Raw genomic sequence first — 18303 nt, 5'->3', positions numbered from 1 at the left:
CCATGTGGTGTAGGTACACCCACAGTGCTGTTAGGGAGGGAGTTCCAGGATTTTGACCTAGAGGCAGTGAAGGAGCGGTGATAAATCTAGACCTGTTTTGAATTAAATTCCTGAATTTTGTGTTTTCTAAGAAGCAAATTCACTGACTTGGGATAGTCATGTGACTATAATCATCTAATGAAGCTTAACTGGAGTGAAATGGCTATACTTACTGTATCTAAAGTTTTTTTTAAAAAACATTTACATTTAAGCCACAATATCTAAGAGGGACAGGCTATGCAAACTCTTCCCAATACTGTCAAAAAATGTACCAATGATCAGCACTAACCGTTTGCGTGTCAAAAACACAGCACTTTAGTTCAGGCTTCCTTATCTGTTTTGCTTTTGATGTGTTTCCTCATCTCAAAGACAGAAATCTGCATCATTATTTAGCAACCTATTACAGGGAAAAGGTATTTTTGCTAGTTGTTTTCATTTGCACACAACCAAGCTGTTAAATGTTCTGTTAATGCAGCTTTACATAACTATATTTCAGATCTTGGATTCCCGTCCTCTGCTCTTCTGAAGGCCTTGGGGCTAGTACCTACCTAAGTGGGTTATAAATTAACTTCATTTCTGAATAACCTTTCACATGCCTGGAAAAAGCAGCAAGAGTGATGCTGCCAAACACCAGCTTTTACATTCATTTATTTTATATAAATGTCATGGACGTGTGATATAATCAGGATGGATGGATGGGTGTGTTTGGTAAAAGAGAATGCAAGGAAAAACACCTGGAAAACATGCACAAGGAAGACCCAAGATAGCATGGATAGATAATATCAGAATATGGACTAGCCTGTCTATGGGACAGGCAGTGAGGGTAAGAGAGATTGTTTGTGGTGTGGCCCTTCCTCGGAACGAAGATGGATGAAAGACAGACAGACTTATAAATGTTATTATTCGGGTTACAAAAGCTTTCTTGGACCAGCAAGAGAAGCTTCAGCCACAGGTTTACAAGTAAAAAAATTAAGATATAATTCTGCATCAGATATTGCAAAGTAAATGTAGGTTGGTTATGAAACCACTAAACTAACTTGGGGGAAGTTAGGTCATATTTCTAGAAACCCCTTCACAACTAATGGTTCAAATTGTAAATCTCCCCTTATAGCTATACTTCAAAAGCCGTACAATGTTTAAATAAAACCTTTAAATGAAAATGTTTTCATTTGCAACAACTTGCATCAGGCTGAGTGTTTTCAGACCAAGTCATTGCATACAATGTCATACTTATACTTATAATTTTGGCTACCTTTAAACTTTCCATGGAGTTTGATAATTAAATCTTATCTTTTATTAGAAGGATATACATTCCTTTCATCTATAGCAGCTGGGTTTGAATTCACAAATGTAGTCAGATCAGCAACTTCCTTCTGAATGTAAGAATCCTAAATAAAATGTGGTTTGGTAGACAATCTCAGTTGCTATGGTGCATAGCACAAATGCAAGCTGAGAATATTGTGAAAATTGGAAATGTCATACTAGTGCAGTCAAAAGCATTTGACCATTTATTGAGCCAAAGTATAGGGAGCTTTGCTCCACCATTTTCATAACAAACAAAATGCTGAGATTAGCAAAGGTACAATATTTTCTGATTGTATTTCAGCAACATAATAACCAGATTGAAAATAATTACCAAGTTACATTTCCAATAACCAAAAAAGTCAAACTCAACAGCTTTGTGGTGGAACAGTGCATTTTTATAAACTCAACATGAGCTTTAAACATTTCACCAGTGTAAACTCTCAATCAAAAATATGCAACACATCATCAATACTTAGATTAGAATATTTAGCAGTGGAAAGATCCAGGACAATCGCTGATATTCCCTCCATATACCAAGCTATTTTCTTTCCCTTTTCAATTTAGGCAGGTTGCCCATGAGTGATCAGTAGTTTTTTTTTAAAGTACAACCTTAAGCTGTGGAATTGTTATATTTTAATTTTTGCAAAAAACTAAATACTTTATGAAAAAAGGTCCTCTGTCTTATCAAAGAATAGGCAATTTGGAGCCATTATTGTACAGTTTCCAATAGTTCTCTGAAGTTCTGAAGCTCCCGGATACTAGTAGAAATCCTGTAATAAAGGAAAGTGATCACTGTTATGCTTCAGTGATAAAATGAACTTGTTGCCCAACATTTACTGGTTAAGCGTTTGAGCAGTATTCAAATGAACAAGAATCATTGATAGCTTAGTATATGCTGGTATCAGAATTCCCTTTTTAAGTTAAATTGAAAACCATTAATAATCCCAAACTCCTGGACTACCAGTGGAAAAGAAGAATGGAATTTCTGCCTTAGTTCTGACCCCATCCTAATTCCCAAGGCTGAGATAAGTAACATAAAGGGACTGGGTGCCTATGTCAGTTACAGCACTCCCTGGGAATCTGTCCCTGGGTCGAGGTAGAATTTCAAAGCAGCACCTTGCCATTCTGGTCAAAGAGCAAATTCTTCTGTACTTGTTAAATAACTGAATGTTGCTGATATATAATGATATATTTTATGTGGGGGACAAAGGAGACAGAGCAGGCAGTAACTGTGGTAGGTCACATTATTCTGCCTCCTTCTGACATCAGCACAGGTACAAGAAGCAGCTGTTTAACCTCTCCATTTTCTTTTCTCATGCCCCACTCAACAATGCCCCCCCCCCAACCCCCAACTAAAAAAACCCATTGAAATTTTCAGTAGTTGAATAAAGGTGGAACAAAACTCTAACTTAATTTCAGCATAAATATTAGGACCAGGACGCAGATGTTGTAAAAACTCTCACCTTCCAAAAGCATTAAGGAGTGCAACAATGTCTTGGCGCTTTAGGTGGAATCTTTGAGATGGACCAGAATCTGGCAAACTGTTTATTTGCTTCTCTGAGAACAGGATTTTCAGAGCAGTACCCAGTCCCTGTGTCTGTTGAAATATTATAGCATATATTAACATCTCCATAGACATGAGGGAGTTTTAAAATACTTTTTTTTGGGAAATACTTAATACTGACCTGAAGCTTGCCCCAAAGTCTACACTTGAAGCAACCAACACAATCCATTATCCGTGAAATGTTTTTGAAATGCAGCCGAAAGTCTTCCTTTAAACAAGAGAGAAACATGTTATACTTCCTCGTTATGCTATTAAATTCAAAGTCCAGATTGCTTTGTTACCAATTTAAGCCACAATTCATTCTTTGAGGACAGACAGTATTTTGCCTTTGCTGCTCTGAAGCCAGATGGTACAAGGCAAGTGACAAGATGAACTGTCCTCTATATTCACCACCACCCCCCACCACCCCAACATTTTTTTTAGCATAGCAGCTGATGGCTGCATTTCCATCTCACTAGAATTAGCTTTATTGATGCTGCACAGGGCTCTGGACTTTAAAAACAATCAGTGCTGAATCTGGACATAGTATCTGCCTCTTGTTTGTGCAAATATTTTCTGCATTTTCCCATTAATCTGTAGTTATTTTAATGTTTATGCAGGGTTATTTGGAGTACTATAATTGAATTCAAATGAGAGTACTGTTCTGTGAAAGTTCAGTGTTGTCATTAGCTGTCTCTGCTTGAAGAGAAAATCCAGACATGAACAATTTATTCCTCAATTTTATTTTTTTAAATTCAAAATAAAATTCCCCATCTTTCACTCTTGCAAGAACAGGAATATTCACATGACCTTCTGTTACATTTTTAATTTTTAAAACAATTAGTGCAGTTAGATATTTAAATCCAGTGTTCCTCTATCATGCTAAAAATTAGAGACAGTCTCATGTTTTGTGGATTTCTCCCAATCCCCTCAAAGCTCAGTGACGCAAAATCCAAATGTGTTTATCATGGTTTTCTAAAGTTTCACTTATCTAACTCTCTTGTCTATCCCTCAGACACCAAGCTTGGACCTTTCCAGCTTTTGATGTCTCGTGTTTCAATGTGATAGGTCCTCTTTTTAAAAAAGATGAACCAGATATTTCTGTATAAATAATGGGGAGGCTAAAAATACTCACTGCTATTAAAGTGCAAATCAGACTTCAACTTCCAGTGGCTGCACATGCAGTTAAATGCAGAAATCCTGTAGTTACTGTCAGAATTGCCCTGCTCCTCCAGAATCTGCTCCATACCTTTCTGTACTTCGCGGAGGTTTTCGACATCAAAATACATAAAATGGTGTAAAGTTCCAATACATACACAATAAATACTGGCTAAGCTTGCCAGAGAAAAATAAATAGGCTTGTCCAGTCCAGTGTAAGTAAATTTTTAATGGGCATAATTTCTGTCAAACAAATTCTGGCACTGAAAAATTAACTTTTACAAATGTGGAGTCACAGATTTTAATTATTGGGAATTATCCTTTTACTTTGTATTTTTCTCTTGCTCTCTTAATCCCACCATTCTTTCTCTCTATTTTGCTTTTTGTACCTAATTTGACATTAAATTAAATATTCTAACTGATGCTTACTGGGTCAGATTCTGTGTTGCTGATTAATGATTCTTCGGTCTAATTAGTTAAGGAAGTACATAGTTATTTGCCCTGTTCATGCAGATTTTCCGTAGTAGGTGACACACATTTTTGGCTCCGTAAATCAGAGCAAATATTAGTGCAAAATCGTACTGGAAGTGTAATGAATGGCTGCCAAAGTTCATTCACCACAAAGCAAAATCCAGCCCAATTTCTAAATAATACCTCACACAGAATGAATTGACTTAAACTTCCATCTGGAAAATGAACATTTGAAAATTAACATTTTTCTTTTGAATCAAGAGGTCTATTTAGGAGAAAGTATTTCTGACTAATATGTGCAAACAAGACTATTGCACATTGATATGCCCAAGAATGACACCAGAAATCATGAATTATTTGATCGTGGACAAGATTTTGGTTGAAACATCATATTTTTAAAAAAGAACACTGGTTTGAGCCTCCACTTGGTTAATGTTCATATTGTACTTCCAGCAAGTGCTGGAAGATAATCAGCAGTGGAAATTGAGTTGTTCCCATATTATATTTCCTTCTTTGCCCTGTATTTGTACATTAAGGCCAATGCTATCATGCCTAAAATGAAAATTCACCACTGATCAGTAGTCAAATTTGGAATCTTCCGGTTTTGTTCAGCTCAGTACCATATCACTTTGTGGATTTAGCTCCGTGCCAACAAAGCAGTTACCCCATTTTTAATTGAGCATATTAATTCCACACAATTTACTTCAAAATGCACCCAAATTGATTAACCTTCAATTTTATAGGGTGCAGCAATATCCAAATGACATGAACACAACACCCCCCCCCCCGAATTTGCTGCATTGTAATAAATGGGTTGCAGTGTTCCACTGAAGAGTTTAAGATATAGCCAGTATGGCCAAGCTGTGGTTGTCATTAAGAGTAGATAGAATTTCAGTGTTATAAATATTTATCATACATATACATATGTGTAAATATCCTGAAATGCCCAAGTAATAAAAATTGAATTCTTGTCATCATGAACGAGTAGCTATATACTCATTAATTTGTGTGTGCTCCCCACATAGGCAGGGCCTTGGCTCATTGTCTGCTGATGCTTCATCCTCGGTTGTTTTCTTGGCATTTTTTCAGTGGTAGTTTGCCATTGCCTTCCACTCTCGGGGCAGGGCAAGGAGGCAGACTGTAAGTCTACCTCAGCCGGAACAGGAATCAAACGCGTGCTGTTGGCATTATTCTGAACTACACACTAACCATTTAGCCAACTGAGCTAACCGGCTATCTTGTATAGCTATATACTAGGGTAATCTATAGGTTAAATTGGTTAAAACAATCTAAGGTATGGATTTGTAAATAAACATTATATTCATTTAGATGTTATAAATTTGCTGTAAGCTAGTCATTCATAAATAGATAATGCAAAACTTTTTATGAGCAAAATGTGTCACATACAGTGAAATTTGTTTACCAAAGGATTCTTTCTAGTACGGGTTCAAGCCAAAGTCATTAATGTAGCACTGAAATTGGTGTTAAATAGTTACTGTAATCAAATGTTATTCAAATTGCTAAAAAAAAAGTTGGTGCATTATCTGCAGTTGTTAGTCTTCATTTTCTGTGACCAGAAAATGTATCTGCATCAAGTGAACCTTTGCTCGCTGTTGACCCTTAGTCCCAGTAAGTACAAATAACAGTTTTAGTGTATTGTTACCTTGAGATTTTCAGCTTCCTTTTTTTCCCCAGCAAATAAGGAATGTTCATCAAAGGGAAAGGGGAATGATCTAGAATAGAACATTTTGTTACTACTTGATAAATCTATTATTGAGCAACAACAGAATGTGATTCAGAACATGTTGTCCGTCATCAGCTTTCTCTGTGAATTTACTTAGTCACAGAAAACGTGGATACAAAGATGGACAACCGTATGTGTTTCTAATTTGATAAGATGCTACAACAGAAATTCATTACTATGATTCAGGAACATAATATTAGAAGGATCTGTAGTCCATATAGATGGGGAATTGGCAGTGGCACAAAAATGAGTACAAGTAAATAGATTTTTGGGCTTTTCAGGATGTGGATAATGTTGTGCCCAGGAATCTGTGCTAAGACCTAGTATAGAGGATTTGGACATGGGCAAAAAGGTAATATTTTTGAAATTTGTTGAAGATAAATTAGGGGACATAAAAAACTTAAAGAATGCAGGAGATTACAGGAAGACAGGCAGATTAGTGAAATGAGAAAATGTGTGACATGTACAGTTAAATGTAAGAAATGTGAAGTAAGGAATATAATACTGACTGGAAATCTACTCAAAGCATTTTATGCCGAGGGAAATTAGATAGTGGGAGTTAGCAAGAATATTTTTTATATTGTACTGCTGGTATCAAGTACATTTGTAGAATTGCAAGTGGGTGCCAAGTATCGACTACTTGCTTGAATTGTTATGAAGTTAGGCAGGCAAGAACCCTGTTCAAAAACTCATTCACATAGCATGCTCTTAGCAGATAAAATTCTTTCATTATCAATGCTGAAGAAAATTAGGGGCCAAAGTGGTCACGACAGCAAAGTTGGATTAAAAATGGTAAGGCTATCTGCTACAACCCATGTGGCAGGTGCTGCTTTTAATAATTCTTTGGCGTTAGGCAGCCCCTCATTTATGCAACTGAAAACATCACACATAGCATTTTTTGAATGTTGTCAGCTCTGCTGTAAGAAGTGAATCTCTAGGAATGACAGGAGTTGTATGATGATTTGTTGGTTTAACCCTTTAATCAAACTTGCATTGTCATTAATGGGATTTCTAATTAGAAAACAGAGCTAATTTGATGCAGTTTCTTATTGCTATGATAACAGTACACCACTCTCTTTGACAAAGCCTTCAGAAGACTGCTTAACATTTATATAGCTCCGACTCATATTTATTTCTAGAAAGATATTTAAGAGAAAAAAAATCAGCTTTTGTTTCAACTTCTTTCTGCAACATTATCCATTTTGGAAGTGAAAGCAATAAAAAAAATGTCTGTTAGCTGAAAACTTGATCAGTTTCAGCTAGTTGAAAGCTGGAAGACTGAAGATAGAAAAAGGAAGTGACCAGGTAACTCCGGTGCATAAAAAAAAGGTTTTGTTGATACACAATAGATTTTTTGCTATGGTTTCACCATGAGATAGTCATGCAGCCATTCCTGACCATTTGGTACAGCACTGTTTTGTAAGCCTGTTAAAATCAAAAGCTTGTTTTTACCAAATGATAACTTACTTGGCCAAATTGAGAATTTCCAGGAGAAGTTTTTTATTTTTTGTATCCAGTGTATTGTTGCCTGTGTAAAGTTGGAAGGTAGAACGCTCAAAGAAAGGTAACACCTTGGATAAAGCTCTCAGCTCCACAAGATACAAGAAATAAAGGTTTCGGAGCCTGTGCGGTCCTTCTCCTTTGGTAATCTGTGCATCAAACCGCTGCTTGAATTCTGTAATGTTGTGTCCCCACTTTCTTTCATACCAGGTATCTGTGGAAATAAAGTTTACCCTTCATTAGCTTTGGTTAGTTTGATGAACGCATACTGCACATAATTGATCATCTTGCATCAGTTTCTTAGCAAAACATTAACAAAAGACAATTTAGAACATTAATCTCAATGCATTACCAAAATGGGCATTATGAACTTATATGAAACATTTAAATATACTTAACTTGCCTAGGATATTATGAACTACTTGAGCAAGCTTCAATGTACATTAGCTGATAATCAAAATGGGAGATCAATGTGATTGTTGCTTCAGTCTTATTTTAAAATATACTATTGACAGTTGCACTGTCATATTCTGCCTGTTTTACACTGTGTAGATTAATGTGAAACTCCTTACTCTTAATGTGGAAAATGCTCAGTGCGAAGAAAATAGAAGAAATAAAGTTTGACTCTGAGCCCCTCACTATGATGATAGAAACTCCCTGTGCCAGACTATACTAACACTAAAAATTTGAATGTTACCAACTCCATTTATAAATGCTCTTTTGCTTGAATTACACAAGCAATTATCAATCATGACTTGCAGGGGAGTTTACTTGTCCTGATACAAAGTATGATAACTCACTGATCAAGATAACTCAGCAAAACCTTGCTGAGCCCATTTACTTTTATGCACCAGAGTTACCTGGTCACATCCTTTTTCTATCTTCAGTCTTCCAGCTTTCAACTAGCTGAAACTGATCAAGTTTTCAGCTAACAGACAGTTTTTTTATTGCTCTCACTTCCAAAATGGATAATGTTGGAGAAAGAAGTTGAAACAACTGATTTTTTTTCTCTTAAATATCTTTCTAGAAATAAATATGAGTCAGAGTTATATAAATGTTAGGCAATAGTAGGAGAGATGAAATGAGCACAGGACAATTAGTATTTTAAAGCTAAAGTTCTAGTTTAGGATTTAACATAATAACAGTGGCTTGATTAGCTTTATTGCAGTAATACACAAACAGCTTGCATTTACACAGCATTTTAAACGTAGCAAAACATCTCAAGGCACTTCACAGGAACAAAATTTACATGAAACAATATTTGACATTAATGAGGGAATGAGGACAGCTGAACGAAAGCTTGGTCGAAAAAGCAGAATTCAAGGTGCTTCTTAAAGGAAGAGAGAGAGGCAGAGAGGTGAAGGAACAGGGAGGAAATTTGAGCTTAGGGCCCATGTAGCTGAAGACATGGCTACCAATGGTGGAGAGGTCAAAATTGAAGGAGGAAAGAGATCTCAGAGGGTTGTAGGACTGGAGGATATTACAGAAATAGAAAGGGATAAGGTCATGGAGGGAATTGAATACAAGGATGAGAGTTTTAAAATCAGGACATTACCTGACTGTGGACCAATGTAAGGCAACAATGGTGAGCCACAGTAGCATAGAAAAAGTACTAGACAGAAGGAGACCATTCAGCCGACTATGCACCAGCCAAAAAGAGAAAAAAGAAACTAGATACTCATATTAATCCCACTTCCCGGCACCTGGTCTGTAGCCTTGAAGGTTACAGCATTTCAGATACAGATCCAGGCACCTTTTAAATGAGTTGGACATTTCAGCCTTAACCACCAACTTAGGCACTGAATTCCAGATGCCCACCACCCTCTGGGTGAAAAAGTTTTTCCTCATGTCCCCTTCTACCAATCGCCTTAAATGTATGCCCCTGATAATTGACCCCTCCAAACAAGCCATTCCTGTCTATCCTATTTAGGCCCCTCATAATTTTGTACACCTCAATTATGTCACCCCTTGGCCTCCTGTTCTAGGGAAAACTACCCCAGCTTATCCAATCTCTCCTCATAGCTGCAATTTTCAAGCTCTGACAACGTTCTTGTAAATCTCCTCTGCACCCTCTCCAGAGGAATTATGTCCTTCCTGTAATGTGATGACCAGAACTGTACACAAAATTCCAAATGTGGTCCTAACCAGCATTTTATACAATTCCATCATTATATCCCCGCTTTTGCATTCAATGCCTTGCCCAATAAAAGAAAGCAATTCATATGCTTTCTTGACCACGTCGTCCACCTATTCTGTCACCTTCAAGGACCTGTGGACATGCACTCCAAAGTCTCTCACTTCCCCCAACCCCTCTTTAAAAACTTGCCGTTTACTGAGTATTCCCTTGCTTTGTTTGCCCTCTCCAAATGCATTACCTCACACTTTTCTGGATTGAGTTCCATTTGTCATTTCTCCGCCCACTCAACTAAACATTGATATCATTCTGGAGTCAATAAATATCCTCTTTGCTATCAAAAAATGGTCAATTTTTGTGTGATCTGCAAATTTCCTAATCACGTCTCTCGCTTTTAAATCTAAATTATTAATATATACAACAAACAGCAAGGGCTCCAACACTGAAACCTATGGAACACCACTGGAAACTGTTTTCCATTCACAAAAACCCTTTGTTTCCTGTCACTAAGCCAATTTTGGATCCAACCTGCCACCTTCTCCTGTATCCCATGAGATCTCACTTTCCTTACCAGTCTGCCATGTGGGGCCTTGTCAAATGCCTTACTGAAATCCATGTAGACAACATCCACTACACTACCCTCATCAATCCTCCTTGTCACTGCCTCAAAAAATTCTATTAAGTTAGTAATGCACAATCTTCCCCTAACAAAACCATGCTGACTATCCCGATCAATCAGTGCCTTGCTTTCCCTTCGCTCAGAATTGTTTCCAATAATTTGCCCACCGCTGAAGTTGGACTGACCAGCCTATAATTTTTTGGCCTATCTCTCGCACCCTTTTAAATAATGGCACAACAGCCGCAGACCTCCAATCCTCTGGGACCTTGCCTGCATCTACTGAGGATTGGAAAGTGATCCTCATAGCATCTGTTATTTCCTCTCTGGCTTCCTTCAACAGCCTGGGATACAATCCATCTGGCCCTGGTGATTTATCCACCTTCAAGGATGCCAGTCAGATCTCTGAGGCACTGGGACAGTTTCTGGGGAAGGTGGGACCTGTACAAGCCAGATGGTCTACACCTGAACAGGACTGGGGTGAATATCCTCACAGGGAGGTTTGCTAGTATTGTTAGGGGGTGGGGTTTAAACTAGATGGGCAGGGGGATGGGAACCTGAGGGCAACTTCATAGCAGTGTACGGGAAATGGAGAATTAGTGAGTGACTCTGAAAGGCAGGAACAGCACAGGTTAAAAAGGTGTGCAGTGCAGAAATTTGGCAGTGTTAAAAGGTATATATGTAAATGCAAGGAGCATAGTAAATAAAGCCAATGAGCTGAGAGCACCGATAGACACATGGCAGCAAGATATGATTGCTATAATGGAAACTTGGCTCAAGGAGGGGCAAAAACGGCAGCTCAACATCTTGGATATAAAGTTTTCAGTTAGGATAGGAAGGGGAATAAAAATGATGGGATTGTAGTGTTATTGTTTAAAGAATCGATTACAGCTGTAAGGAGGGGTGATATACTCAATGAAGCATCACATGAGGCCATATGGGTTGAGCTCAGAAATAAAAAAGGGGCAGCCACACTGCTAGGAGTGTGTACTATAGACCCCCAAATAGGGGAAGGGATTTGACGAGCAAATATATAGACAAATTTGAGTACAAAAACAATAGGGCAGTAATCGTTGGGGGACTTCTTTGGCTTTGACTGGCTAAGTAAGAATACAATCAGGCAAGGCAGTGAGCTGGACGAAGGAGGAGAATAGTGTGGACAACCATCTCAAAGGCCACAAATAGGTTGAGATGGGGGAGGAGAGTTAGTTTAGCACAGTCCCAATTGAATATGAGGCTGTTTGTGATTTTGATTCAAGTTGTTTTAGTACTGTAGGGACTGAAATATATTTATTTCAGCATCATAATGCAAGACCTGAAAACTTATAAAACTAACTGGCCCATGAGGATCACTTATTTCACCAGCACCAGTGGATTGAGGGGTAATTAGGCGCTTCCGGTAGAACATTCAGTGTTTAGCAAATTGTCATCCATTCTCTGTGGGTGTTGAAAGACAGATGGAAGGGAACAGTAAGAGCTTCTGCACATACCTTGTAATAGATATCGTGCACTAAGATGTATGTTGATGCTTGTATGCAGACCTGAAATTGCTCGATAGAATGATCTCTTCTCTAGACATAATCCTGAAATAGAAAACTTGTTTCACTTTCATAATAATTGGCAGATTTATTTTCGAACGTATATTTTATACTTAAGACTATTAAACCCCAGTAATTCTATTTAAAAAAAAATAGATTGATACATCTTGACCAATTGTATTTTTGCTTGACAAGGTTTCAATACAGGTTTCTAGGAAATCAAATAGATTCAGTTTTATCTGCTAATATAAAAGCATTATTGTATATTAAGGCATCAAATAAGCTGAAAATATGAATATGCAATTACCTTGTAGCCAACTATAGAAGGTTCCACCTGTTTGGAAAAAAAAATCATAAGTCTTAAGTAAGCTATTTAAATGTGGTCTTGCTTTGTATGATAAGAGCAAAAGCAAGGGCACTTAAGTCAAAACAATACTTGTGATCCCATTTGTATTCTGAATTACATATTAGGTTAAATCCAGAAAGATAGAAAAGTGATATACCTTACCTTCTTCCCCTCCACCCACCATCCAAAAAGAAAAATCACATTGGTAAAGAAATTCTTGCCTGGAAATAGGATTCTAAAATGGTATGGCATAAACTTTGGTACTAAACTTTTAAACTGCACAGGAAATCCAGTGAAATACTAATCTAGTACATTGATATTAAAGGACTAATCATTCTGTGCACCTGCTGGGGTAAATTTAAAGAGGACAATGGACTCACAGAAGTTGCGGATTGTGTAACATCTCTTAAAAGTTTACCAGAATTAGCTGTATTGGAGTTGCTGCTTGTACTATTAGATACTATGTGGCAGTTGAAAGATGTTGCTAGTACATCAAAACCTTTGATGTAACCGATCTGTAATTTTTATTCTCTGTGGATAATAGATTTGCTTTGCTGATGTTGCTATTAAATCACCTGCTGCCTTCATAATTCTCCTCTGCTGCTTTCTTGTTGTTGAGTACAATATGTATTTAAAACTACAAGAGCCAATACTAAGGACAGCTAAAAAATCATTCATCATAAATAAGGACTGGTGCCACGAGAGATCCACATAATGAGATGCACGTATTTCAGTTTTAAAGTAAATTGTCATTTTTTTGGAGATGCAAAAGATGTTGTTGCAGTCCTCAGAGTAAGCATTTACAGTCCCGATCTGCAGATCTTAGCCAACAGCTGAGCAACAGAAATTACCTTCATCATCTGCAAAAGAAGAACATACCAATTCAAATGATTATCAAACTTTCTTTAATTCCCTTAGAAAAATACAAATAGGGTTGCCAACTGAGATTAAATATATTCCTGGAGGTTTCATCACATGACTTTCCACCACACTCTTACCATTAGTTAGTCAATACATTCATCCTTGTAACATGCGGCCTTCCTCTGCCAATTGGAAAGCAAAGAGAGCATTACGCAATTGGATATTGCTTGACCGTTTGCCTTTTTTCCATGTTTTAAAAATTTTAGATCTGGTAAAAAGAGAAATTTTCAAAGAAAATGGAAAAAAATCTTTTTCAAATGTCCCTATGATTTTTCTCCAGGGTTGAACAGAGCTGTGTCCTGGAGATTGATCTTCAATTCCTGGAGATTCCACACCAATCCTAAATACAAACCAAAACTTACTTTTGCCCGCACCTACACATTTATTTGTAGAAGAATAGATCTTGGTATGCAATTAGAATACAGCTATCTATTTCAAACAATAAAACAAATTAACAGCACAAATTAAATGCACCCATTCATCTCATTGGGCCTGTGCCAGAGAAATGTGCTCTAATCACTTCACCCATTTTAAATGATTTAGCCATATTTTCATCAGTTTGCCATGCCTCATATTTTGGCATCAACAGCAAACTTCATTATCAATCCTCCTAGGCCTACATTCAAACTCTTTACAGGTAAGCAAAAGAGATCTCAGCACAGCTCAGAGTGGGGGACTGGGGTTGGGGGTGAGGGGGCGGGGGGTAGTGGGTACATGATCAACTACGCTCTGACAATCTGAAAAACATTCATTTACCCTATTATGTGCTTTCTGTCCAGGCCATCCCTCTATCCAAACATTACATTCCCTTGATAAATAATGTGTTTTCATTTTCACAATAAATCTCCTTTGCTGTACTTTATCAAATGGCTTCTGAAAATCCATATGTACAGTCACTGCATTCCTCTTGATTACGGAACTCAGAACTGAAAGATACGTAATTTTCCAGCACTGATGAATTGATCCACTCAAAATTTTAACTTGGTTCTTCTATTTTGGTTTGTGTAGGATTTTCAAAATTCATAGTTTATTTCCCTTCTCCTTCATGGCAAACTAAGAAAAATTGCTAATAATTTACAGGTTTATCCTATCCTGTTTTGAAATTTGTCACACTCCAGCCCTTTGGCACGATCCCAATTTCCAAATAGTTTGGGAAAGTTATGGTTGTTCCCTCTGCCATCTCCTCTTTAACCCCCTTCAATATTCAGGAATGCTGAAACTCTGGATCTGATTACTTTTCAATATCAATCCCATTACCTTAAATATGCAAAACATTGCTTTATTCATCTCCAGTTGTGACTTTTCCACCATCTTCCTCAGGTATTCCTGCAATTATCCCTAATACTCCACCATAAAAATTGGTGCAAAATACTAGAGCATATCTGCCTTTTCTCAATCTAGTTCTACTAAAAAAACTGCACATAGGAACAGGAGTTGGCATTCTGTCCCCCGAGCCTGTTCGGACATTCAATTACATCATGGCTAATCCTCATCCGAATTTAATTTGTTTCCATATCCCTCGATACGTTTACTTAACATAAGTCCATCATTCTCACCTTAAAATTCCAATTTCCCTCAAAATGTTGTAGCTGCAGGGTCAATCATTCCAATTTTCCTCTACCTTTTTGCGTGAGAACATGATTCCTCATTTACTTCATAACTGAGCTAGCTATAACTTTAACATTATGCTCTATTATTGTGGATGCTCCCACCAGAGGATATTGTTTCACTGTATCCATCCTACTGCATCCCTTAATCATTTTAAATACCTTAATTAGATCACACCTCAACCTCCTAAACCCTAAGCCAAGTTCATGTAGCCTGTTCTCATAACTTAACCACTTAAATCTTGGTTTCATTCTGGTGATTCCAAACTGCACCAAGGCTAAAATATCTTCCCTGGAGTCTGTGCTCAAAATTGAATGCAGTTCAGATGGAGCTATTACTTCCTTATTTTAGATTCTACCTACCATCCCTTGAAATAAAAGCTAACACTCCAAAATATCTTTTGGATGTGTGCACCAGCGTGGGATTTGAGTAGAGACACACAGACCCATTTGCTCCTCCACAGTTCCTGGGCTCTCACATGATGAATATGTCTTTCTTAGATTTAAAGTGGGGAAACCTCATTCTAACCCAGAGTAATTATTATTTCATAATCAGTCATAATGAAAAGGATAATCAATTTAATTGAATAGTTGCACTCAGCTTGGTCCTGGTGAAATGAATCCCATGCTCTCCCTCTATTATCTCCTCACTAACAATTGTGATATCACTAATATAAATAAAGTTTTCAGTTGATTGATAAGAAATTCTATAGCCAATAAGTTACTTGAGTTGTCCAAAACAAATTATTCTAAATACAAAACAAAGATTACACTGTTAACTCACCTCTACCAGGAAGCAGTGGGTTGAATGGTCTTCTAATGGAGTTTGGCCTACAGTGAAAGAGACATAAATAATTTCACTCTTAACACTAATATACAAATTGTAATGATTGAATATGGTTTATACGAGAACCAGGAGTACTTTGTTCTATTGATGAATTACATACTTAAAACAGTTTTCTTCATAGATACTATTCCAGATCTTCCACGCTTCTGGACCTTTATAGCCTGTGTAACGTTCAGGGTTGAGAAGCAGGTCTACGTATTCAGCATCTGGACAGTGTTCATCTGAGGGACAAAGTTGTATTTCATTCAGAAATTGATTTTTCTTCAATTTTATAACAGATTCCTCTAACAGCTAATTGGCATTATGCAAACCCATTTAACTCCAAGGTAGAACAGTTTGACCTGTACATTTCTTGAAAACATACCATCAATGCCAATCAATGAAAGATGCAGCTTCATGCTAGAAGCTATGAATGGGACAATTACTTTGCTCCTATCTCAAGAAAATGGTCTCTATTCTCCTTCATTCCTGTTGAATGATAGTCCCTGCTGGGCTTTGCTAAATTATATGGTGCCTCCATTGCTATAAGACGCATGCATTCAATGCAGTCATTCATTTTTGTGGATCCATAATGCCATCGGTTTCCTTCAAGTTCACACGGCAACCAGTGGGAAAACTGTATGTCTGCTGTCAGCTGTACTTGTTATGGTATGGCAGTGATATGTGCCAGGCGGACCAAATCCACAAGGAAAACTTGGCCACACTATCACAATGGTTTTGCAATCTGTATGTATTACAAGATGATTTGTGCACTGAATTCAGAAGCAGTGAGTCCACTAACATCTTTAAAGATTTTTAAAAATTAAATTAAAATATTTATTAAACAAAAGAAATGAATTCAAACACAGACATAAGATTACAGTTATTTGATATTACAACAAATCCCAAAATTTCTATTAACTTGACTCCCAACTACACACCCACTTTGGGACAACAGTCCAAAATAGATTTTAAGCTTAAATAAGCAATCCAGCACCCACTCGAATTCCAAAGGCTTTTAACATAACTTTAGTTATTGGACACAACAGACTTCTGCAAAAGTGGCTAGAGGCTCTTCCCCAAGGCTGCTTTACATAGTGTACCTTTCAAGATGTTACACGGCCACACCACACACAACCTTCCATCCTTCTGTATATATGTTTATCTCTAATTTGTAAGATCCCATTGTTCTACATGTCTTCCAAAATTTACTTTTCCTATAACATACAAATCTTTTATGTTGCCAATACGGTCAGTATCTTTGGGAAAAATAAACATAATAATCTTGCCCTATTTATCCTGTTAATTGTAAACATCCTACCATACCTTTGAAAATCAAATAACCCCTTCACTTATCTAAAAATGCCAATTTTTATTCATACCTTATCTGTGGAATCCTCATCCACACTTGTCCATCTCCATTTCAAAAGTCTGCTTTACACCTAACGCTTTTGATAGACTGCAAGGTTGAAATTATGACTAATTTAATTAAACCAGTCACACAGACAGAACCTTCCACACTCGCACGCATAGGCCTACATTAATATTATGAAAAATATTATAGTTTCATGACAGTGCTCCTACATTGTAAAAATGTCTTAACTCAACTTTTCATGCTCTTAAACAAAATGAAGCTTCTGACATTTATCATCATCATGGCCAGAATATTGCCGACGGCTGGCGGGGGCAAAAGATGACGTTGGTCATGCGCTGGAGGCGGCTGTGCGCCCACCGAACTGTCAACGGCCTATAAAGGCCATTAAAAAGCCAATTAAAGTTGTTTGCAACACTGCCCATCCAACCTTAAGGTTGGCGGGCAGGCAAAGAGCCCAAGCGGCCTTCATGTGTTTTAGGAAGGGTCATTCACAAGTGGGATGAGGTTTCCTAAAGCTTTTATTAATTAAATGATAAAATTTTCCTAAATATAAAAAGATGTCCCAGCTCATGTGACACTGTCACATGAGGGGACATTTAAATAATTTTGCACTTTATTTATAACAAAATTTTTTAAGCAACTTAATCTCCGAGGCAGCCCCGTGCCTCAGGGAAATTTCTGCGCTCTTTCGCATGCATGTGCGAAAGAGCATAGGCCCCAACTCCCCCTCCTTCCTCCGCCCACACAGGTAGCACTGAGCGCTACTGGCCGTGCACTATGCTGGGCGGGCCTTAATTGGCCCGCCCACATAAAATGGCAGCCTGCAGCCAATCACGGGCGGTGATCGGCTCTGCAGCCGCCCCCGCCTAATACAGGTAAGTTTCTGGCCCATGAGTTCCAGCTTATGGACTAGTAGAGATTAAGTGGTTATGAATGATGGGTAGCCCAAGAACAGAAGTTTGCAACCATCTTATTTAAAATCATAGGATCATAGAATGGTTACAGCCAGAATGAGGCCATACAGCCTGTGTCCGTGCCAGCTCTCTGCAGGAGAAAATCACCTTGTCCCACTCCCCTACCTTTCTCCCATAGCTCATGCTCTACCAGCCATGCTAGCCAAATACATTAGAAACTCTATTGTGGTCATTATATAAATGGTAAATATTTGCCGATGGTGTCA

At 37.7% G+C, this 18303-nt stretch overlaps 1 protein-coding gene across 3 annotated transcripts in view; it reads right to left on the bottom strand.

Moving 5' to 3' along the window:
• Positions 1 to 1534: 1534 nt before the first annotated feature.
• The window catches only part of ero1a (endoplasmic reticulum oxidoreductase 1 alpha), a 30348-nt gene continuing 13579 nt past the window's right edge, over positions 1535 to 18303 (bottom strand). For 2 of the 3 annotated variants that reach the window (XM_041213831.1, XM_041213830.1), the window contains 10 exons: positions 15870 to 15990; positions 15707 to 15753; positions 13246 to 13254; positions 12356 to 12382; positions 12001 to 12093; positions 7728 to 7974; positions 6180 to 6249; positions 3030 to 3116; positions 2808 to 2941; positions 1535 to 2114 (listed from right to left, as the gene is read on the bottom strand). In XM_041213831.1, coding sequence (XP_041069765.1) covers positions 2054 to 2114; positions 2808 to 2941; positions 3030 to 3116; positions 6180 to 6249; positions 7728 to 7974; positions 12001 to 12093; positions 12356 to 12382; positions 13246 to 13254; positions 15707 to 15753; positions 15870 to 15990 — 896 coding nt within the window. In that variant the 3' untranslated portion in view covers positions 1535 to 2053. Of the gene's footprint in view, positions 2115 to 2807; positions 2942 to 3029; positions 3117 to 4022; positions 4141 to 6179; positions 6250 to 7727; positions 7975 to 12000; positions 12094 to 12355; positions 12383 to 13245; positions 13255 to 15706; positions 15754 to 15869; positions 15991 to 18303 lie in introns of all 3 variants that reach the window. The other variant, XR_005946209.1, reaches the window with a different exon arrangement.

This window comes from Carcharodon carcharias, chromosome 20 (assembly GCF_017639515.1).
Source record: "Carcharodon carcharias isolate sCarCar2 chromosome 20, sCarCar2.pri, whole genome shotgun sequence".
Classification (NCBI taxonomy): Eukaryota; Metazoa; Chordata; class Chondrichthyes; order Lamniformes; family Lamnidae; genus Carcharodon; species Carcharodon carcharias.
This window is presented reverse-complemented; position numbering and strand designations above follow the sequence as displayed.